Raw genomic sequence first — 24693 nt, forward strand, 5'->3', positions numbered from 1 at the left:
GTAATTTACTATGTTACATTTAGATGATGTAAGCAAAAATAGTAGAAAACATCATAGTGATAATCTGTTCTTAATGCATTGTACAGATTAAGATTTTATGAGTTTCTTGTTTTCTGTTATTGTATATCATGACTTGTTCTACATCCCTGATGATTGTCCTTCTTGGTGGAATCTATGGAACATCAGAAATGAATGACCATATTGTAAATCATGGCAGTAAAGTGATGACCTGAAATAGTCTCTGTGTTACAGATGCATGCAATTAGAGCATATAAATAATAATAAAAAGTGTTCTTAATGGCTAAAAGCACAGAGTATCTACATTTTTTCTGATAAACTAATTGAATTATTCCCTCTTTTCCTGATGTGACAGAGCATCATGGAGATGTTCTGAAATGGAGGTGCTATTTTCTGATAGGAGTTTCTAAATGTGCTGTTGCAGGAGCTAAGTGAATTGCGATGCTGTGGCTGCCTGTTGGTGTCATTGTCTTCTGTGCCAGCACTGCCACAGTTGCGCCTACTTGATCTGTCAGATAACCTGCTACAACAGAGAACATTCCCAGCAGCAGAGGCCTCACGCCTCTGGCCAGAGCTGCGGGAGCTGTCACTTGCGGGAAACAGACTGACGTCAGTACCAGTGACAGCACTGCCGGAACACCTTGGCACCATGTCACTGGCACGTAATGAGCTGGCTGGGCTGGGTGCACTCAAACTGCCCTTGTGGCTGCGTGAGCTGGACTTGTCTACCAATCCACTTGCATCTTCTGCTGTTACTCAACTTCTACAGGTCTGCATGTCAGCTTCACATACTGCACAGAAAATCATAAATGTCTTCTTAGAGGTCTGGCTAGAAAAAGCAGTATTTTATGGCTTTTATTTTCATTCTCTGTTTTCAAGGGTTAATTATTTATGTGTAAGACAGGGTCCAGTCACCCACATTCTCGATCAAAGGGCAATAACCACTCACAGACAGCAGGAGGCAGCACTATCAGTGAAAGGTACATAAAGTGTGTTGTGGGAAAGCAGGAATCAGTGCAGTTATTGTCATAATGTGGAAATGAAGCTTTCTATCTGATGTCCAAAAGGGCATGAATGATGGCTTTCGGCCAAGGTTGGAAGCATTTGCAAAATGGATAAACTTGTAAACTGTTCATGTGCTGCCATTGTTAAAGCATACCAAGCATGCCAAAATGGTGCTATCCAAAAGTGGTGCCAAGGCAAATGGTGCATCGCAGGCCATAGACAACAGGGCTAAATGACAGCTGCAGAGATGTGTACGGACGATACACATGCAACTGTTAAGCAACTGGCAACACAGATGAACCTTGGGTTACTAAAATGTCTCCTAAATGGCCATTCAGCAAACATTGCTGCATATGGGCCTCCTCAACAGGCACCTGGTTCATGCATCCTTGTTGTCTGCTGTTCAGTGGTGATGAAGGCTGGAATTTGCATACCATGGCATGTACGAGGTCTGTTCAAAAAATTTCACAACTTTGTCCACAAAATTTTTCTATACTTGCCATTTACTTACTGTGCATTGTCTCCTTCGAAATTCTCTGCTCAAAAATTCATATACCACTCTAACGCCATTTCCACTTCTGGAAGCAGGCTTGGTATGCCTCTTGCTGAATTATGCAAAGTGCCATCTGTGAATTTTCTTTTTTTTTTGGCCTAACATTGCTAATATTCTTCCTTTCAACAGGGTTTTCAACTTTGGAAATAAAAAAAATGTGTGCAGGGGCCAGGTCTGGAGATTTGTTCTCATTAGCACAGTCCAAAAGCTCTTCACAGATTGTGGGGCGAAGGTCTTCCTGGTCTTGACTCATGAGCATGGGACGAACTTGGTGGCACATGACGCATTCTCAGATGCAGTGTCAGGATTTCACGACATGATCCAACTGAAATGTTAATTCTTCTGAAATCTCTCAGACAGTAAGTCTTCAATTGGCATCCACGATTTCATTGACATTTTTGATATGACCATCATTGGTAGATGTCGAAGGGTGCCCTGAGCGAGAGTCATCTTTAACTTCCGTCTGGCCATTTTTAAACCATGTGAACTATTTGTAATGCCAAGCATGGCTTAATTACTCATAACTGTAGGCTTCCTGCATTATTTGGTGTGTCTCTGTAGAGTTTTTCTAGAGTTTCACACAAAATAATGCACATGTGTTGTTCCTCTAACTCTGCCATCTCAAAATTCACAAACTGTGTGACACAATATTCTACTCAATGCAGCACTGAACAATAACTAACATGTCCAACTATTCATGGAACATACTCTCATGGAACTTTCATAGTAAACCTCTGCGATGCACAACAGCCCTGTTGTAGCATCAGATAGTGTATTTGTTGAGCATCTCCTTAATGCTCTCATGCCATATAAACTATCCCAGGATGAAAGGCACCACTTGTCATTTGGATCTTGTCTATTTCTTCTATTAATCCAATCTGGTAAGGGTCCCAGACTTCCTTATATATCACTCAGCACTGTTGCTACAGCAGTGTAGCAAGAGAGCTTCTCAGTATCTTGGATGGTATGGAAAGAAATTAGTGACAACTGAAAGGTCCAAACCAGAGTATATGGAGAGACCTATAGACAGCACATTGTATTTAAACGATGGGGCTCTGGGTAGAATTGCATTTTCAGTGTACTGTTTTAACTTACTGCAAATGTTTGATGCAGCACTGCGTTGAGAGTAGAAAAGTATGGGCCATACATTGTGTAGCAAGTCTGATTTATATGTTAACCAGAAACTTGCACATATTTTTCATTATGTGTACCATTTTCTTGTTGCAGCCATGGAGGCATGTAAGAATGTGTGCTTATATTTGAATTTTGTATTTGTAATAGCAGAAAGAGCAAAACCTTTGAAACTAGTGTGATGTTCTGATTTGTTATGCGTATCTATGCAATGCCAACGAATATTCGATAGTTGAGAGTGGTCTTTCCTTGTTTGTGATTGTTGTAAGTAGTAAAAGAATACAGCAACTCAGGTAAAGCACAATAACATTTACCACCCCAAAATATGATTGTTTTTGATATATTAAATAAGTTAAAATTATGAATAACAGAAGCAAATGCCTTTGTGTTGAGAGTGAAATCATTGTTTTACATCTGTGATTTTCTTACTATCATTTTAAATTAAAGTGGTAATTATTCTTAACTGTTGTTGTTCACTAAACTGTGAACATTAAATCTCGTTTGCCTTATAGATGAATTGGCCAGTTCAAATCCTGTTAGCATCTACCCAATGATCTCAAAAATGTGTAATTGTGTCCTATGTTACGAGGGTTGAATAAAAGTAATGCCTCCACCTTCGTTAATTGGGTTTGGATGGGAATATTTTAATAAATCAAACGCAGAAATAATCCTTAGAATGTGATCTTTCATTACCAATATTCAATTTTCCACATAATCACAAGCCAATTGGATACATTTCTGCCAACAATAAACAAGTTTTCTGAAGCTGTCATGGAAGAAGTTGACACACTGTTTCTGCAACCACTGTCTCACAGTTCTCTTAATGTCTTCATCAGAAGCATAATGATGTCCCCGCAAATTGCCTTTCATTATTGGGAACAGATGGAAGTCAGATGGTGCTAAATCTGGACTGTATGGAGGATGCCATATGTGGTGAGATTCAGTCTCTGAAGTTCTGCTGTGGTGGCACATGAAGTGTGTGGTGTGCCAAGCAAAGCTATAATGTGACCCACACATTCTTGTGAAATGCCAATTGTGATTGCAGTTTCTCTCTGAGTGATACAACGATCATCCTGAATCAGTATGTCAACATTTGGCATGTGAAACTCAGTGGTTGCTGTCGCAGGACTTCCAACTCTTTGTTTGTCATGCAGTTCAGATGATCCCACCTCAACATTTTTAAACATACTCACCCAACAACGCACAGTACTCATATCAAGACAATCACCATAAACAGCTTTCATTCCCTGATGAATCATCTTTGGGGTGACACCTTCTGCTGTCAAGAAATCAATGACTGCACGTTGCTTAAATAGCATTGACCGACTGTCTGTGCAGGGTTTCATACTTTATAATGTAACAACAAAACTGTTCCGTGCTAAGGCTTCCTGCCAACTGGAGCTGTAGAGAAGAGGCTACTGAACAAGCCAGTACCTGTCACTTACCAATGCTGCCAACTGTTGAAGAGTTATGAAGGTGGAGGCATTACTTTTCAGTCAACCCTTGTACATGCCAAACATCAAGATTAGTGACCATAGAAGTTGATCTTTCAGTTTACAGACTGTAATTATTTTATTAATTGGCTTGCTGGGCAATGCTTTTTTTAGTCACATGAGTACATTTTTTCCAGTAATATAATCCCTCATTACCATTAATATACAATTATATCATGTGTTCATATCAAGGGAATGAAGTGAATAACATTAATGGGGTGCTTGTGACTAAGGATGTAAAAAAGAAAATAATTTTAGTATTTTTAATCCAACTCAAAACATAAAATATGTTTCTTGATGACTTATACACAATTAATATCAACAGGTTCAAGCTTATCACTTGATATTTTTCAGGAGGAGCGGCAGCTTCGTAACTTATCTGTGGCCTACACTGGTTTGTCAGAGATACCAAGTTCAGCAATCCCTGCTGTGTTAAAGCTGCGGTTATTGGATCTTAGAGGAAATCCATGGACCTGCACTGAGTGTCATGCTGCTCCACTATTGATAGCAACAGGTTTGTTATCATGAACTGCATTAACAATTCATGAATACACTTTAATGCCTATATAATGAGCAAACATTTTGATACTGCTTATAAGTACAGTGTATGATAACAATCATATTATGGAAAGGACAGATTACTGCTCACCATATAGGGGAGATGTTGAGTTGGAGATAGGCACAAAGACTGCTACAAATTTAAGGTTTTGGTCAGGAGGCTGTCTTCTACAGGAGAGAACACACACACACATTCACACAAGTGCAATTCACACACTCATGACTACTGTCTCTGGCCATTTAGTGCTCATGTGTGAGTGACTTGTGCTTGTGTGAACTGTTTGTGTTACCACTTTAGGAGAAAGCCTTTTGGCTGAAATCTCAGAATTAAGCAGTCTTTTTGTTGTGCCTGTCTGCAACCCATTGTCTCCTCTATATGATAAGCAGCAGTCTAGCCTTTTCATTATATTGTTGTTATTCCATACTGAATTCTACAATGTATAATACTTAGATACATTTCATTTGAAAGATGGGAGACACAATACTAATATGTGAGAGAAACACACAGATTCAGTAGTCTTATGTTCTGCGACATCAGTGTTGGAGACATAGATCGCAACAGTGTTTGCTTTTATGTCAAGTTAACTATTATGTCATTTTGGGGATCAATTTCTAGTAGTCCTAGGATTGCTTCTGTCACTAATTTCTTCTTTCACCTCTACTTTATGTTTGTCAAAAATGATATCTTGCATCAGGGTTTGGTTTCCACATTGTATAGTGTGTCTCCTGGCTGGATAAGTTAATTTACAAGTTGGACGAAGGTGTGTTACCTGCATTAGGAGCATATACAGTAAAACAGTTTGGTATTCTAATCAGTGTTTGAGCTAATGGTGGCTTCTTCTCTCTCTCTCTCTCTCTCTCTCTCTCTCTCTCTCTCTCTCTCTCTCTCTCCCTCCCTCCCTCTCCCGCTCTTCTATGACAACAATCATTTATCACATTTTCGCATTTGAATGCAAACCACCACAATAATTTGTTTGTTTGTTTGTTTGGAGAAGTATACTGGTCTCTGCGCACCAAAGTGTATCTTCATTTTAGCAATCTCACCCAAAGGCATAGATGACTAGTGCAACTGTAATTGCAGCCCAATTTGTTATCTGGCAGAGTCCATAAGTATAGCATCATCGTATAGGAAAATGTCGCTTAAAAGAAAAAGACCAGAACATGGCTTAGGTTGACTTGCAGAAAATGAGAGTGAGCTCATGGTCACTTGGGTGTAAATGAGCTGGCTAGCTGGTCTAACATGATTGGTCAGCCAGAGATGCTGTATCTCTGTTGCAGCACCCTTGCCAGATGTAGACATAATGACACTGTTGAGTAGTCTCATGTACAACTGGAAACAAATATCTACTTGCAGCAAATTCTCCTGGATATTTAATGATAGATAAAGGCCAAAATGCATGATATGAGCAATAGAGCACTTCCTTACCTGATGTTTGTCTTTTACCATTGTGACCTAGTTAGCCTGAATGCAGAACTACTGTTTATTGGAATTGGAACACTCTTTAATGAGAATCTGAATAATAAATTCCAGTAAAATTTAGTCTAAATAAGAACTTATTGCAGTTTTTAGATAATCTGTTAACAGATAAATGTAAGGGAGGTAGTGGTAATTGGAAACAGAGTTGTAATATGAAACACCATAGTATTTGCAGACTACTTATGTAATATGGCAGCAGCTTCAACTATCACTAGCATAATGTTCTGTTTCCTCTATTAGAGGCAGCAGAGATCAGTATCACGTTGTTTATGGCCGTAAGTGGATGCACTTTGTTTTCCAACCTCCAAAAGTTTTTGCAGTGTTAAATTCAAATATTTTCCTGCTACCTTCATTTACAAGTTAACATACTGTTTCTATTTTAAAATTTAGTAATAGAATTAAGTCTGCAAATGATAATTTTAGTTACTTAAATTATTTATTGAAAGTCTAGTTTCATTGATTAGTTTCAAAAGTGGTGTAGCGTGGAAATATGAAACATGTTGTTCCATATTACACCCTCTTTTGTTTTGTCGGTATCACTGTGCCAAAAGCAGGTTATAGTATGAAAAAATGGGAATGCAACAGAAATGGTGCCCTGAGGATATGGTTCAGGGAATATAGGCTGCCAGGGATAAAATTAAATCTCTGAATGAGGCAATAAGTTGTTTCAATATACCAAAATCTACACTCTTTAGAAAGATGGCTAGAAAGGATATAGATGTAAATGCTTTAATGCCTGAAAAATTAAATTGAAAACCTGTTCTTCCCCAAGAAATTGAAAAAGACCTTATTTAGTATTGTCTGTTGATGGAAAAGAGGTTTTATGGACTCACAAATAATGACATAAGGCAAATGGCTTATCAGCTGGCAGTAAGACATGGAATCTGCAATCCATTTAGTGCTGATATGAATGGAATGGCATGGTTCGATCACAACATGAGTAGACACAAGAATCATCTTTCACTATGACAGCCTGAAGGAACATCACTTCTTGAGCCATCAACTTTAACTGAGAGAGAGTCATGAGACGTTTTGATCTTCTGGAAGCTGAAGACACTAAACATTGTTATCCTCCTGACTGCATCTTCAGTGTTGATAAGTCTAGTCTTAGTGTTGTGGAAACAGAAATTCCACATTCAGTGGCATGAATGGGAGGAAACAGATAGGAGCCCTCATTGCTGCAGAGAGGAGACATCTGGCAGTGAACACCATGTGCATTAGTGTAGGTGGCAACTTCATGCCTCCTATGATGAGTTTCCAATGCATCAGTGGGATAGGCAGATTGATGAAAGGTGCACCTCATGGAGCCATAGAAAATATCATCTTCAGGCAGGGTACAGTCCTATCTATTCACTGAATACCCATTTCGTTTAACATAAAAAACATACAGCTTAACTCCCAGTATTGCTCAAATTGGATGGATCTTATCTCATACCAGGAATATAGGTGTCATAATAAAAGCAAAAATAATCGTGTGACCATCCTCTGCTTGCCACCTCATACTACACATAGACTGCAACCCCTCAATGGGACTTCCATGGTACCTGAAAGCATATTATAATGAAGAGATCAGACAGGCTCTAAGAAGAGGTAGGATGATATCGCAGAGAAGTTCGGAAAGGCATACCTCAGAGTCCAAAGTGATGCAATAACAGTCAGTAGATTCACGTGTACCAGCATGTAACCACTAAACAAAGCTGTTTTTACCGAATCAGATTTCACTGCAGCTGAACATGAAGCAGAATGGGTTGCTGACATTGTGAAACTTCTGGAACTGAAATCGGGGTGTGATTCAAAGAAAGGTGATAATGGGCAAGTGGAAGAGCAGACAGTGTGCCCATTAACATATGAAGGTTATGTCAAGTCATAACACATCTCCCCAGTCCCAAGTGCAAAACAGAAGACATCAAACAGAGATCAGAAAGCACTTTTGGGTATTGTCCTAACCAGTTCACTTTATACGTATGTGTTAAAGTGTTGCATAGACAAGAAACAAAGTGAACAAATCTACTGCAGAGGAAGGCATCAGCTCAGATAACTTCCTCTTATAGGACTAAGAAAGGTCACCACGATCAACCAGGAATGAGCAAGACATCAAACAGTTCTACAAAAGAGAAGATTGTTCTTAAGAAACAAAGACTTTTTGACAAGAAAAAGAAATGAAGATGGAAGTTCTGTCTAGAAAGAGGAAATAGAAAGCCTATCTTCTGGTGGTTCAAACACGATGGAACCTGTTGGGAAAGAGGTCCCTGAAAATAATGATCCATACTGTCTACTTTATGACAAGGCATTTAAAGAAATCAAAATCTGGAAACTTTGTGTTCAGTGTACCATGTGTCAGTAATGGGCTCATATGGTTGTGCAGAGGACGTGAGACTGGAATGTTCATTTGTGATTTTTGTTCATGAAAAAATTTTAAATTGTAATTGTGGTTTGTAGCTCATGAAAACAGCTTTACTACAAATTTACATTGTAATAAATGATTTTCTTCCATGTGAGGTCGAAATATAATTTAATAAAAATGTAAACTGGCAATGTGTGTTTCATATTACCACCCCACTTCAAAATGCCCATAATTTGCAGGAAGTTAAAAAATCTATTTTAATTATTGCACATGTTCATTTTTCATCAGAATTGTTATTGATCCTTTATAACAGATGTACAGACTAACGCTGGTGTCATTTTTGATGGAACAGCCACATTTCAAATTCAGTATTTTGCTTTAAACAAAAAAGTGTTTTATATTATCACCACTTTTCTGTTGAAAATAAGATGAAAATTAGCAAAAAGCTCTGGTTATTTTTGGGAGCATAAAAACATTACATAACAGATGGGACGAATCCACCTGGAACCCCCATTTTGGATTATATACAGGGTGAGGCAAAAGTCCGGATACACCCCTATGAAAGTCGAACGGCTTGAGCAATCATAGTGGCATCTGGTACGGAGTGTCTGTAGGTCAGAATGCAACTTACAGGAGCTATGGCAATAACGGCGGTTATCTTGAAATCCACCTTCTTGTATTTGAGTTACTTGTTTCAAATGGGAAGGGGGTCATGTGGCATATCATTTTGAGTTTCCCAACAATCAGCCTTTCCTTCTCATCCCATCTGCTAAATCTCCCATGACCTGTGGTTCTGGGTGAATTTTATGAACTGTATCCCTTCACCCCTCTTCCTTCCCCTTCAACTCTTCTGCCAGAAGAAAGAGTCACTGGTTCCAAAAATATGTAAAAGTTAAATCCTTTTGTGTGTGTGTTCCCCTGCAGCCATTTGATGAGTGGACTTTTTATCTATCCATTTACATTATGTTATCAATAATTGATTATTTTCATTGTTATACATAGATACCCCACAAGCTACTGCATGATGCATGGTAGAAGGCTCCATGTACCACTACTGCTTCCCCATTCCACTTCCAAATAGAGTGAGGGAAAAACGACTGTCTACATGCCTCCATATGAGCCCTAATTTCTTGTATCATATCTTCTCAGTCCTTATGCTCAATGTATGTTGGCAGCAGTAGAACTGTTTGACAGTCAGCTTCAAATGCCAGTTCTCTAAATTTTCTCGATGATGTTCCTAGAAAAGAACATCACCTTCCCTCCAGGGATTTCTATTTGAGTTCCTGAAGCATCTCTGTAATACTTACGAGTTGTTCAAACCTACCGATAACAAATCCAGCAGCCTGCCCCTGAAATAATTCTATGTTTTTCTTGAATCTGTCCTGGTAAGGATCCCAAACACTGGAGCAGTACTTAACAATAGATTGCACCAGTGTCCATGTGAGGTATCCTTTACATGTGAACCACACTTTCCTTAAATTCTCCCAATAAACAGAAGTCAACCATTCACCTTCCCTACCACAGTTCTTGCATGCTTGTTTCATTTCATATTGCTTTGCAACTTACGACCAGATAATTAAATGACTTGACTGTTTCAATCAGGACACTACCAATACTGTATCCAAAAATTACAGATTTGTTCTTCCTACCCATCCACATTAACTTACATTTTTCCACATTTAGAGCTAGCTGCCATTCATCACACCAATTAGAAATTTTGTCTAATTTTGTAAAACCAAATTGGGATTCCATCCGGACCAGGTGATTTATTTGCTTTCAAATCTTTCAGTTGTTTCTCTGTGCCAGGGATGCTTATTACTATGTTGTCCATACGGGAGTCTGTCCAATGGTCAAATGATGCTATGTTTGTATGATTCTTCTGTGTGAACGATTTCTTGAACATGAAATTTAGAACTTTGACTTTTATTTTGCTATCTTTAACTGCCACACTAGACTGGTCAACAAGGGACTGAATGGCAGCCTTAGACCGGCTTAGCAATTTTCATATGACCAGAATTTTCTCGGGGTCTCTGCCATATCTTTTACTAAGATATGACTGTGGTAACTGTTGTTTGCTTCGTGCATAGATCTTTTCACAGATGCATGAAGCTGTACTAACCTTTCCTTGCCATTATTTGTACATTCTCTTTTGAACTGTGAGTCAACAGTCTCTGTTTCCTCAGTATCTTCTGAATTTCATTATTAAATCATGGTGGGTCCTCTCCATCCTTTCTCCACATACTAGGCACATAACTCTCCAGACCATGATTTACGGTCTGCTTAAACTTTGCCCATAATTCCTCTATGTCATTCTTACCAGAACTAACTGATGTCAGTTAACTGTATAAATAAATGAGATGCTAACAAGTGCCGGTCTGCTCTATCTAGCAGAAACACTCTCCTAGTCTTCTTGATTGATTTATCAACTTTCATAACTGTAGTTGCTACAAGGACATCATGATTGTCAATCCCTGTTTCTGTACTGACATTGTCAATAAGGTCTGGCATATTTTGATGAGATGCCATGCATGGACATCCTGTGAGGTGTGAGGCCTTCGTCAGCAAAGTTGGCTGGCTATTTCTACAATGAGCTGGAACTTTGAACTTTGGGAGACTGTGTTGACATCACAGCTCATTAGACATGTTCTACAGTGCCTGTGCTGCTTCGGTGGTTTTAAATTTGTGTCCTTGTGAGCCTTTTATGGTTTTAATTGCTCATGTTAATATCAGCTCATGTTCTGTTCAGGTGGCTGCTTGCATATTCCTCCATTAAAGCTGAAATTGCAGAAGAAAATGTTTTGGGAGGGTTGATATATCACCAATTTCACATTTGTGAAAGAACTATTTTTGGCTTACTGTGTTTTGTCAATTGTGCATGGTGCAGCTGATAATAAGGCAAACACATGAAAGTGTTTTTTATTTGAATTAACTAATTTCACTTCTCTGATAGTTGTAGAAGGCTGATAATACTCTGTGCATTAGTTTTCTGTGCTACCACAGGATTTTTTTGTAATTGCAAGCAACTTGCAGTGGGTTTGTCTATTCTGGCTCTGGTCTTGTAATGTTTAATTGAGCTGGATATCCTGGTGTGGTGGTACAAGAATTTTCTGGGCTTAAGCTTACTTTATTTTACTGCTTTGCTCTTACGTAGTGTTACTGCAAACAGTTACCAATGATCAGTAGTTATTTTACGATGACAGCATATCGTTCTTAGGTGGGAAGTTATGTGATTCTGTTATCTCTTGTAATATACTACTGAAAGATAGTTAAAGCTGACATTATGTGGTCACCTATTAGAATATGTTAACAATTTTAAAAAAATTTTATTCATGAATACTTTAGAAATTTCTTTCATAACCTCAGTTACGGGCAAGGACCAATTGAGATTTGTTTTGGTGTTGCAATGTCTTATATTGTTTGATGTACAAGGAGTCGAATGAAATTGTTCTCTTTTAAAGCATCACTGTAGGTTAATAGTTCCTGTTTGATTGTATCATTCTGTTTTATATTAATGTTATTTCTGCTGGGACTTGGTCCTGTGTGTTCTGGTTTTAGGGAATAACATTTTTACTGGTTAGTACAGTTAAAGGTTTATCAATTTATTTCTTTTGAACACTATGTTCTCTAAAATGAGCCTTGAAATTCTTTTCTGTGTGATCAATACAAAACTTTTCATAGTCTTGTCAGCTGATCCTGTAGCCACCAGTTTCTAAATATTTGTTGCTGTTGCTGTCAGTTTCATGGATCAACCTGGAACCAACTGTACCTTTCATTTGAAATCCAATTTATACCTAAGTTTTTCTGAAGGCTTGTGCAACTCAGCCACAAAATGTGACATTGTATGACATTGCAACAAACCTCATGCATCCATATTTATTGTGTCCTTGTCACATATTGTTTACTTTGGCTTGTTATATAGTTTTGTTACATGACAGTCCTAATATCTGTTTGTCCTGGCTACTTGTTTATCCACATTTAATTCTTCTGCTTTGTCATTATGGATGAGTGGTAGTCTTAGCATTCTGTCATCTGCATTATGTGTGTAATATATAAGAATGCAGGCTTTCTTGGAGAACCTTGATGATAAAACCTTCTCAGGTTGACAACCGAGTCAATACATCATTCTCTGGCAACGTTTCAGCAAGTTTCTTACTTGCCATCTTCAGGTAAAGTGTCAGGTTCACGTCCCGTCCAGGTCTTTATAGCCGCTGGATCACGGGCTTCTCTGCATCCTTGTTGCTGGTAGGGCCAATCAGTTGTGATTGGAATCAGCACAGTGGCATGTGATGGTGGTGGGGAGGGGGGGGGGGGGGGGAGACATGGGCGCCGGGTCCTGGCATCATCTCATCTCGGTGCAGCCTGTTTATTCCATCCGCAGCCACCGACCTGCCTCTCAACATATTCTTGCTTATGCTGTGTTCCACGTAGTGCTAAGTTGGAAGCTGCTATCCCAGTTGACCAGCTTATCACTGACTCATGTTTTCACTGCTTCTTAATAATGGAGTCCCAGAAACCTTTTCCTCTTTACAGCATCTTGGTTTGCTCAAATTGAAACATGCATTCTTACTGAGGCTGTGCTCCGCTACTGCTGATTTATCCTCTTGTTCAAGGTGAGCACTTCTCAAATGTTCAGAGATGCATTGTATGATGCAACGCTGCGTCTGTCTGATATATTGTTTTCCACATTCACAGGAAATGCTATAGACACCAGGTGTTCTTAGACCCTAGTTGTCCATCATTGAGCTGAGCATATTCCTGATTTTTGTTGGAGGGCTGAAGAAGGTTTTTATCTCATTCTTCTCCAATATGATGGCAACCTTTGACATTGGCAGCTATGCATTTGGGAGGAATGCCAGGCCTCCCATATGCAGGGCCACCCACAGCAAAGACTACCAGGATATGGAGAAGAACAAGATAAAAACCATCTTACATCCTCCAACAAAAATCAGGAATATGCTGGGCTCAATGAATGACAACTTGGGTCTAAGAACACCAGGTTTCCTGCGAATGTGGAAAACAATATATTGGACAGACACAGCACAGCATCACACAATGCCTCTCTGAACATGTGAGAAGCGTTTGCCTCAGTCAAAAGGATAAATTGGCGGTAACAGAGCAGAACCTCAGTGAAGAACACACGTTTCAGTTTGAGCAAACCAAAATGCTGTGTAGAATGAAAGGTTTCGGGGACTCTGTTATTAAAGAGACAATGGAGATACACTATGTGGTCAAAAGTATCAGGACACCTGGCTGAAAATGACTTAAAAGTTCATGGCACCCTCCATCGGTAATTCTGAAATTCATTATGGTGTTGGCTCACCCTTAGCCTTGATGACAGCTTTCACTCTCGGAGGTATACATTCAGTCAGGTGCTGGAAGGTTTCTTGGGGAGTGGCAACCCATTCTTCATGGATTGCTACACTGAGGAGAGGTATCAATGTTAGCCGTGAGGCCTGGCATGAAATCGGTGTTCCAAAACATCCCAAAGGTGTTCTGTAGGATTCAAGTCAGGACTCTGTGCAGGCTACTCCATTACAGGGATGTTATTGTCATGTAACCACTCCGCTACAGGCTGTGTGTTATGAACAGGTGTTCGATTGTGTTGAAAGATGCAATCGCCATCCCTGAATTGCTGTGGGAAGCAAGAAGGTCCTTAAAACATCAATGTAGGCCTGTGCTGTGATAGTACCATGCAAGACAACAAGGGGTGCAAGCCCCCTCCATGAAAAACACCACCACACCACAACACCAGCAACTCCAAATTTTCATATGGTTCAAATGGCTCTAAGCACTATGGGGCTTAACATTTGAGGTCATCACTCCCCTAGACTTAGAACTAAGTAAACCTAACTAACCTAAGGACATCACACACATCCATGCTTGATGCAGGATTTGAACCTGTGACTGCAGCAGCTGCGGGGTTCCAGACTGAAGCGCCTAGAACCGCCACAGCGGCCGGCCCTCTGAATTTTACTGTTGGCACTACACACATTGGCAGATAACATTCACCAGGCATTCGCCATATCCACACCATGTCATCGGATTGCCACATTGTGTACCGTGATTCATCACTCCACACAACATTTTTCCACTGTTCAATAGTCTAATGTTCACACTCCTTACACCAAGGGAGGCATCGTTTGGCATTTACTGGTGTGATGTGTGGCTTATGACCAGCCACTCAACCATGAAATCCAAGTTTTCTCACCTCCTGCCTAACTGTACAGTACTTCCAGTGGATCCTGATGCCCTTTGGAATTCTTGTGTGATGATCTGGATACAACATTAGCAAGAATACATCGAGAGCACACTGATGGAGGCTCGTTTGTGGCAGGGAATGAAATAAACAGGCCACACCAAAATGAGACATCAGAACCCGGTGCCTGCAGCTCCCCCCCCCCCCCCCCCCCCCCCTCAACACGCACTGCTGCGCCACTTCCGCTCGTGCCTGATTGGCCTGATCGGCGTCGAGGATGCACAAAAGCCCATGGTCCAGTGGCTATAAAGACCTGTATGAAACGTGAACCCGACACTTCACCTGAAGACGACTGGTAAGAAACTTGCTGAAATGTTGCTGGAGACGACGCATTGACTCAGCTGTCAACCCGAGAAGATTCTATCATGTCTGTAATAGATAATTTTTTGCATACTTTAGGATTTTGTTCGAAAAACTTATTTTCTAGTTCATTTATGAAGATCTTAGATGAAATACCTGTAAAACAGTTGCCCATTGCAAGTCTGTCTTTTTGATAAAAAATCTTGTGGTTAATTTTAGAGTAACGACAACACGAATTCTAAAATTTTCATGAGTTCTGCTATTTCTCCTTGACTAATCTTCTTGTATGTTAGTACGTTCTTCCCTATAATCTCCAATGTATCATTTACTGGGACATTAGTATATAGTTAATAATATCAAAGGAACCCAGTGTAGCTCCAGCTAGGATTAGTGCTTCTTTATTATCTCACAAATTCATAACTATTTATGGCATTGTATATACTTTTATACACATAAGCTGCTCTCAATCTTTGGTTGCATTTTCAGTTAACTTTGTAATTGGGACATGACATATTGTTAATAATTGGTCTAACCAGTTCCTCCATCTTGTGTAATTTAATTTGTGAATGAAGCACTATGAAAGCTATAATGAAAATCAGGTTTAATAAATTCTCTTTAGATGAGGGGACTATTCCTAAATATGTTAATCAGAGGATTAATTATCATTCATGTATGTGTGAAACACAAAAATGAAATTTTATGGATAAAGACTGAAACTGGGGAAGCGTATAACAATAAGAAAAAGTGTAATCAGGAAACATTCAGACTTCAGTTACTTTTAGGTACTTTACTGTTGCCATTACAAATTTTTCATGTCTGTAAGGTTGTTAACAATGTGGAAATCTGTTAACAATATGGTAGACAATGAACAGAAACATATCAAAATGAGACATAGAAAGAAAACCTTGAATGTACAGACAGAATATAGTGGAATAGCAGACAGAAAGAAGGAAGTCAAATATCCATTTTAGGACAGGGTAGTCAATCTCATGAACATAAAGTGACATATGATGAAACTGATCTTCTGAATAAGAGTCTGCATTTTAGTGTTAACCTGAAACTGATCCCAGGTATAATAAAAAATGTTATTGCAGGAGTAAGAGTTACTTATGACATATCCAAACTCAGTAAATTTGAACAAATGGACATAGCAGTAAGAACTAACAATTTTGTACCCAAACTAGGTTGTTACAAGCATAATAATGCAAAACATATCAAAACACATAAATTTTTAAATCATAAATTAGAAATAGAAAGTGCTGACAAAGGGAATGCTACTGTTGTAATTTATGGCTATGACTATATTCATAAAACTGGAAAATTTCTTGCAGATAATAAAACAGTCAAAATTAAGAGAAACACTGTGAAATTTCAGCCACAAAAAGCTGAAAACAGGTGAGGAAGAGAAATGTAGATTAAAATGGCAAATCCATCGATTTCAACGATTAGTTTGCAAATTAAATTATACAAAAGAGGGGAACCGGTTAGGCCAGTTATTAGCAATATGTCATGTTCCAATTACAAAGTTAATCAAGAATGCAGCCAGAGACTGAGAGCAGCACATACCTATAAAAGATTGTACAAACTCAAAACTATTTAAATGAATTTGTAAGTGATATTAAGGATTTACCAATCCCAGCTGGATCTACATTGGCTTCTTTTGACATTGTTAACCTATATACCAGTATCCCAGTAAGCAACACATCAGAGATTATAAGAAAGAACTTGCTATTATACAGAAAGTTTAGTCAACGGGAAACAATAGAACTTCTGTTGTCATTTAATTATTTTAAATTTAAAGATAATTTTTTTTTTTTATCAAAAGGATGACTGACAGTGGGCAACTGTTTGTCAGGTACTTTGGCTGGGATCTTCATAAAACTAGAAAATAAGTTTTTTGGACATAATCCTGATGTACGCAAAAAAATTATCTGTTACAGAAGTTACATAGAGGACATCATACTACTGTACAGAGGTGACAGAAATGATGTACTGATAAAATGAAACGTGTGGTAGCAGAAAGAATGAGTGGGATGCACTAAAAATTAAATTCACTGTGGAACTGGAAGAAGAAGGAGGTATAAATTTTGTGGATCTCAGGTTAACTAAAAGGGATGGAAGACATAAGGTGAGTGCACTTAGATTGTCAACAGCTATTGACACAATTATAAATGTGAAATCCTGCCACCCAAAAAAGTATAAATGGGTTTACTTTAGATCGATGTTCGACAGGATGCTAAAACTACCACTCATGCTTAACAACGAAGTGGAAGAATGACATGTGATTAAACAGGTAGTCAGGGCAAATATATGTAAGGACTATGATGCAACAAAACTGTATAACATGTTACAGTCACAAATATGTTACAAGAAGGAGACAACAGATCCAGAGGGTGAGTTGTTTGTTTCTAACTCACACAATGGTGCATATTGTGACAGAATTACACAAGCCTTCAGAATAAAAAAAATTAGAAATATATTTCAAATGAGAGGTACAGTTGGTTCAACAAATATTTAGAATGTGATGTCTACAGGATCAACTGCCAAGACTGAAAAATATTATTGTTCAGATGGGAAGGAATTTCAAGACTCATTTTAGAGAGTAACATATAGCCAAAATAAGAGTGCATTTGGTACATATTCAGATAAAAAAAAACATGTGACAGGAAATATAGAGGATAATATGAAATTATTGCATAATGGACCCAAAGTACAATTATTGAACCTATTAGAAGAAATAGAAATTTATGTACATAGAAAATGGCAACCAGGATTACTGCTAAATGAACAGAATGGGTTTAAGTTGAACATTTATTTTGGTGTATTCAGAGACCTACTAGTTTGAGCAGCATCACACACTGAAGCAGCTTGGCGTGTGGTTGGTGGTACCAGCCACCAGCAGCGAGGAGACTGGTCCTTCTTTTGCAAGCTGTGCCACAGGAAAAAAAAAAAAAAACTTTTTACAGAGAAGCTATGAGGTGACACCTCTGAGATTCCACTTCAAATACATTATAAACTATAACTATTTTAATTAATAGTCATTATCTTGTTAATTGTCTTACATTTACGGTCATGCCGAATGGTTTTGATTTATAGATGTGATGTCGCTTTTAAACTTTTCATTCAATTCTGACTTTTACACAATTAAGTGTTATTTACTTCGTCAGCCCAAGAGCTTTCTATTGTTGCTCTTTGCATGTTTTATGTGGATTTTAAGTACCGGTATGGATTTTATTTCCACATATTGTATGTCAGTCCAAGTATTACTGTCAGATGCCCTCTTTAGTCATATGAAATAATTTTCATTGGTGACCACGCATACTGCATTTTAACTATTGAATTTATGTTACTGGTTACTTATGCACCCTAGCATTAGTGTCCTCTACCGGCTTCAGTTAATTATATAAATACAGGATGCACCCAGGCTAATATCAACACTCATTATGTACCTAGATTTATGGATATTGACATTGATAAGTACATCAGGATATTTTTATGGTGTTTATGGCTTGTGTGCATGGCTGTTAATAATGTCATCTTTTTTTATTTTTGTATACGAGGGTTGTTTTTTAAGTAAGGGCCGTTTTTATTTTTAAAAAAAGATACAAATACTTTTGTAAAAAAAACTTTTATTTTCTGATTCTACGCACTTTAACCAATTTTTCTAGATAGTTGCCTTGTTTATTTAAGCACTTGTCATACCGTACAACTAAGTTTTTAATTCCCTCTTCAAAGAATTCGGCCTCCTGCTCCGACAGCCAAGAGTTCACGGCTGCTTTCACTTCATCATCGTCATTGAAGCGCTGCCCGCCAAGATGGTGTTTCAGCTACCGGAAAAGGTGAAAATCGCTGGGAGCAAGGTCGGGGCTGTATGGTGCTTGGTCCAAAACTTCCCGGCAAAAAGAGTCAATCAAATCACGAGTCTTTTGAGAGGTGTGAGGCCTAGTGTTAACGTGCAGGAGCAAAACTCCTTTTGTCAGCATGCTGCGCCTTTTGTTTCAAATTGCTCTGCGGACCTTCTTTAGAGTTGCACAGTAGGCATCTGAGTTGATTGTCGTTCCTCGTGGCATAAAGGCCACTAGCAAAACACCGCACCGATCCCAGAACACAGTTGCCATAATCTTGCACTTTGACAGCGTCTGTTTGGCTTTGACCTTGACGGGTGAGGTTGTGTGTCGCCATTCCATCGATTGTCGCTTGCTTTCGGGAGTGATATGGGATACCCATGTTTCATCTCCAGTGACAATTTGACTCAACATGTCATCCTCTTCTTCCTCATAACGAATCAAAAAGTCCAATGAAGTGGCAAATCTCTTCCCTTTGTGGTCCTCTGTGAGGATTCTGGGTACCCACTGAGAACACAGTTTCTTAAAGTTTAGGTTTTCAGACACAATTTTGTGCAAAACTGATCTTGAAACTTGTGGAAATTCCAAAGAAAGAGTGGAAATTGTGAATCTTCTGTCCTCACGAATCTTTGTTTCGACTTCAGCCACCAAATCATCAGTGATCACAGAGGGTCGACCTGAGCGTTCTTTGTCATGGACGTTTTGACGGCCATTTTTAAACTCTCTAACCCATTGATGCACTTTACCTTCACTCATTGCAGTCAAGCTATAAACTTCTGTTAACTGACGATGAATTTCTGCAGCTGATAGGCTTCTCGCGGTCAAAAAACGTATCACTGACCGTATCTCACATGCGGCGGGCGATTCAATAATCGTAAACATTATAAAGTAGCACAGCGATGCGTACACATCAGCTACAGAGCTGCAACTTGCATCAGTGTGAATGGGAAGGATGCTGGCAAGTGGCGCGGTGGCTTGTTGCGGCGTCCACGTGAACTACGGTACTATATGCGCGAACGGCCTTACTTAAAAAACAACCCTCGTAGATTGCTGAGCCTGTTGTAGAAATTGCATCAGTTAACTGAATTTATCTTGTTATTCCACCATTTTTCTGTATGTAGCAGACCTGAAGATGGTAATGACAAAAAACAGTAATTGTGAATCGTACATTTTATGTGACATTAAAGAAAGTGCTGTAACAGTCTTTATGTCTTCAATTTGATTATATGTAAATCTGATGGGAAATACCACGTCATAGCAATATTATAGAGTACCTATGAATTTGTGTACTGTGTTGTGAGCATCACTATAAACACTCCTTCAATCAGCTTTATGGAGAAAATGTGTGAGAGCTACTACATTATTTTTGTTACATAACATGAAAAGTGTAACACATAGACCTACAACAGTAACAACTACTAGTTCCTCTGCTATTGGCAGTTTTTGCATTAATACCAACATATCATCATTATGCACAGTAATGACCATTTGGAAACGTTTTTGTAGGTTTCTGTCTGTGTTTCTAACAAAGCCGTATTCAATGTTAAACAGTTATGATTGGATATACTATTAAAAATACCATTTACTGTGCATAGTGATGATATGTTTTTACTAACACAAAAGCTGCTAATAGTAGAGGAACTAGTAGTTGTTACTGTTGTAGGTCTGTGTGTCATGCTTTCCATGTTGTACCATCTTAACACATTCACTAGTTTTTTGCCAAGCTGAGGATTTTCTTAGAACATATATGTTAAGATCATGACACAGTAAAGTATTAGCGTACTTTGGGCTACAGATTTCTGACACTACGTGTATAGTTTTGAAGTAAATATTGGTATGCTACCATCAAGTGATTGGTAGAAGTATACAACTAAAAGCTTCCAGAATTTGATCTCTATTGTTGCATGTTAAAAATGTTTTTCATAGTTCAGTCATTTGGTTTGAAGTATGGGATTACACTCAAATGCTGTCTCTGGCAAGTATTAAACAGACACTTCCCATTTTGTCAGTTGTCCAGAAATTACTAACATAGTGGTAATGTGGAAGAGAAAAATAAGCTATTTAATCATCTTTGAGCTAGTTCTCAGCTACTGAGAATAAATGTACAGTTTCTTAGTAATTTTTTAAAAATATTTGTAGGTTTGTTTCTTGTGTATTTCAGATTCTGGAAGAAAACACAAAAATCTGGTATTTTGTATGAGTGCACTGCATTTATTCTATGCTTCTCCTGCTTGCAGTCACTTTTAATGGGGAGTGAGTCACTCATAAATTTTAAATCATTGCAAGAGAGATTTATTTGTGCTCTTACATTTGTTAAATTTGGATTCTTGTTCAGTCAGAGTACCAGAACTCCTTAAGGCTAATTGGTCTTCCGCTTCTAGTGATTCTTCTATTAACTTCTACTGATGTTCCTGCTGACTATGGACTGTCTACTGGTCTTAATGGAACTGTCTGTGTTGTGCTCTTGTTCCTGCTTCATGTGGTGACGATGTTTTTTTAACTGCTGCTTCTGATACTGCCTGTCTTTGTGGGAAGACTGTCATTTCTCCTGTTTTTACTGTTGTTTTTTGTTTTGAAATATATTACCATATTTTAATTTCCTAGATAATCTGGTTCAAAAGATAGATATTCTATCCCCAATCCATTCAGGTATAGTTCATGTTACTTCTGAAATCTATGTCTTATGTTTCCTATATAAGTGCATTTCACATTTTTGTAAATGATGGATTATCCCTATCAAAAATGAAAACTTAAATAAAAGTGTAACTATATTTATTCCAATCCTGCAATGTAAGTTCAGTGACATACAAGTCAGATAACATATTTTACTAAGAAACTGATCTAAGTCTACATGAAATTGGCATGGCTCAAAAATTTTATCATAAATTAATGATTGCAATACAATAGAAAATCATAGTGAGGTACAGTCATTGAAGAGGCTTCTGTAACTGCTGCTTTATGATATGAAATATTGCATCATGTACTGCGTATCATATTAAAACTAATACTACATTTTATTTGAGCTACAGAGTTTTCTGTCCAAAGGATTCATAATAATCAGATTTTGTCTTTACTAGAAATAAAGTGCCCCTAGTTTGCTAACACTCTAGAATTTATTTATTTTTTCTTTTTTATTACTATAAGACCTAGGATTAATAAATGTAGTTTGGATGTGCCATTTTGCGTTTCTGTTATAGTATAGCCAACTAAAAGTAAAAATACAGTAAGAATTGTGTAAAATCTGGTCATCAGATCATAAATGATAAATTTTATTTTTATTGTTGTATAAATATTTATTACTATTTCATTTTAATTTAACATTGCGAACAAGTGAATTATTTTTCTGAAAATTATTTTGGTGTTTGCAGAGAATGGGGATTGCACTTTCGTCACCATTCACTGGCCTACATGCCACTGGCCTTCAAGTACTGATGGACTTGTACTTTCCAGTTTGAGAATAGAGCAGCTTCCTCCATGTGAAGTGTACAGGATTAATAAAAATGGTGGGATATTTGGAGACAGTGAAACATTTGCCGCGGTAATGGGGGTTTCTCTGCTAATATTGGTAGTAGGTGAGAGTCACTCTGTTTTCCTTTGAAACTATTCAAAAGTTTGTTGAGATCCTCACAAAGTGTAACAGTCTAGTATAAAGTATTTTCTGAGCACATAGCAAAAGTTGTTAAATCCAATCACTGATACACTTTTTACTGTCCCTTAATCCTGGCTATCCATTCCTCATTTCTTTGGTTGACTCTCTTAACATACAAATAGGTATTCTTCCCTTCTATGTTGTCCTAATGCAGTATTCTACTACATTGATGTAATTTATTTACATGCTGCTGATGAAAAATGTTCATCTTATGTGGTGTAATTTGCTGTTGTTAAGCCAGCCTTATACCACTTCTGTTGTTAAGCCAGCCTTATATCACTTTACTTACTGAAAGGGCAGTTTCTGTACATGGGCTATTACCTGTATTTGTCACACTTACAGCATGGATGGTCTGCAAGTGGACACAGGTGTCCAATGAAAACTGGTCACAATCAAGGAATAAAAAATAGATACTTCTCCATGCAACTTATGATGAAGCTACAACCAGTTATTTAACTTATATTACCTTGTAGTTGCATGTATTTGGATGTTCATGCATTTACTAGAAAAGGAGCAAAAGCTCAAAGCTACTGTGAATAATGGCTTCTGTTTTGCAGTGTTACATACTACTATCGATGACTCACAATTTAGGCAAATTCATCTTTATAACAGAAAGTACTACAAACACAAAAAAAAACCCTCAAGACATTTTTGAACATCATGCTCTTCATTGGCAGACACACGTTTTGAATTAATTGTTGGCAGTATATTGTATCCGCTATGTTCCACTTTGTATGTGTGTGATGTACATGACTTGGTGAAGTTAGATGGATGTTTCTAGATTTATGAAATAAATAGGTATTCTGTTGCAAAACTTTTCGTTTTCCTCTTGATTCTTGTATAGACCTTATATGAGGACTGTTCAAAAAGTATCAGACCTTATTTTTTTGGAAACCAACAATGGTATCGGGATATTTGCAGTCTCTTTGTAGACATACATAGTGTGTACACCTGATTTTTTTCGTGACTGCAGAAACAACCAGTCACTCACTATCCATGTGTAAGTGGTAGACTTCAGGTTTTGTACTGTGGACAAGATGAAAGAAAAGTTGAAAAATTTAACTGCATCAGATTGCGTTTTAAGCTTGGTGATTCTCAAGTTGAAACAATTGGTGATTCTCAAGTTGGAACAATCCACAAGATTTGACAGGTGTTTGTAGACAAAGCAGTGGGTATCACACAGATAAAGGAGTGGTGCAACTGCTTCAAAGGTGGCTGCTCATTAGTGGAAAGTGAAGCATGTCCAGGTAGGCCCTCAACATCTGCAAATGAGGTTCTTATTGATCATGTGTGGACCCTGATGATGCAGAATAGATGAATCATGATCAGAGAACTTGCGGATGAGGTTCAAATTAGTACTTGATCCATTCATTCCATTTTAATGGAACATTTGGACCTCAGGAGGATCTTAGCAAAATTTGTGCCAAAGTTGCTAACAACTGAGCAGTAACCCCAACTTTATTAACCCATAGATCACTGGTGATGAGTTCTTGTTTTATGGGTATGACCCTGAAACAAAGTTCCAATCATCACAATGGAAGCGTCCATCATCCCTGAGACCCAAAAAGTGAGGCAAATCCATAACAATGTGAAAGTCATGGTGTAAGTCTTTTTTGACTACAGTGGTGTAGTCAATCATGTGTGTGCCCCAAACGGTTCTGTCATCAATAAGGAGTACTACCAAGAGGTTCTGCATTGCCTCCATGAGGCAATGAGTTGCAAACGACTGGACTTTGGACAGTGGGCAGTTGGCACCTTCACCATAGTAACACACCCTCTCACCATTCTTAGTTAATTCAGAGTTTTTTGGCCAAACACAAAATAGTTGTGGTTTGTCAGCTTTCCTGTTCCATTGACCTAGTACTGAGTGACTTCTGGCTTTCCCCTAAGCTGAAACAGACTCTGAAAGGCAGCAGATTTCAGAACAGGGAAGACATGCAGAATTTGATGGAGTAGCTGTGCAACATATCGAAAGAGGCTCTCCAGCAATGGTTCCAGCAGAGGCATTCACCTTAGGATAGCTATGTAGAAGCTGAAGGGGACTCCTTTGAAGGTGACTAGTGT

The 24693-nt window shown here is 38.2% G+C and overlaps 1 protein-coding gene across 1 annotated transcript in view; it reads left to right on the top strand.

Moving 5' to 3' along the window:
- Positions 1–395: 395 nt before the first annotated feature.
- Positions 396–24693, top strand: part of LOC124775679 — a 38797-nt gene continuing 14499 nt past the window's right edge. The window contains exons 1-4 of the mRNA XM_047250507.1: positions 396–401; positions 443–787; positions 4555–4714; positions 22349–22552. Coding sequence (XP_047106463.1) covers positions 396–401; positions 443–787; positions 4555–4714; positions 22349–22552 — 715 coding nt within the window. The remainder of the gene's footprint in view (positions 402–442; positions 788–4554; positions 4715–22348; positions 22553–24693) is intronic.

The sequence above is a fragment of the Schistocerca piceifrons genome, chromosome 2, assembly GCF_021461385.2.
Source record: "Schistocerca piceifrons isolate TAMUIC-IGC-003096 chromosome 2, iqSchPice1.1, whole genome shotgun sequence".
In the NCBI taxonomy this organism is placed as follows: domain Eukaryota; kingdom Metazoa; phylum Arthropoda; class Insecta; order Orthoptera; family Acrididae; genus Schistocerca; species Schistocerca piceifrons.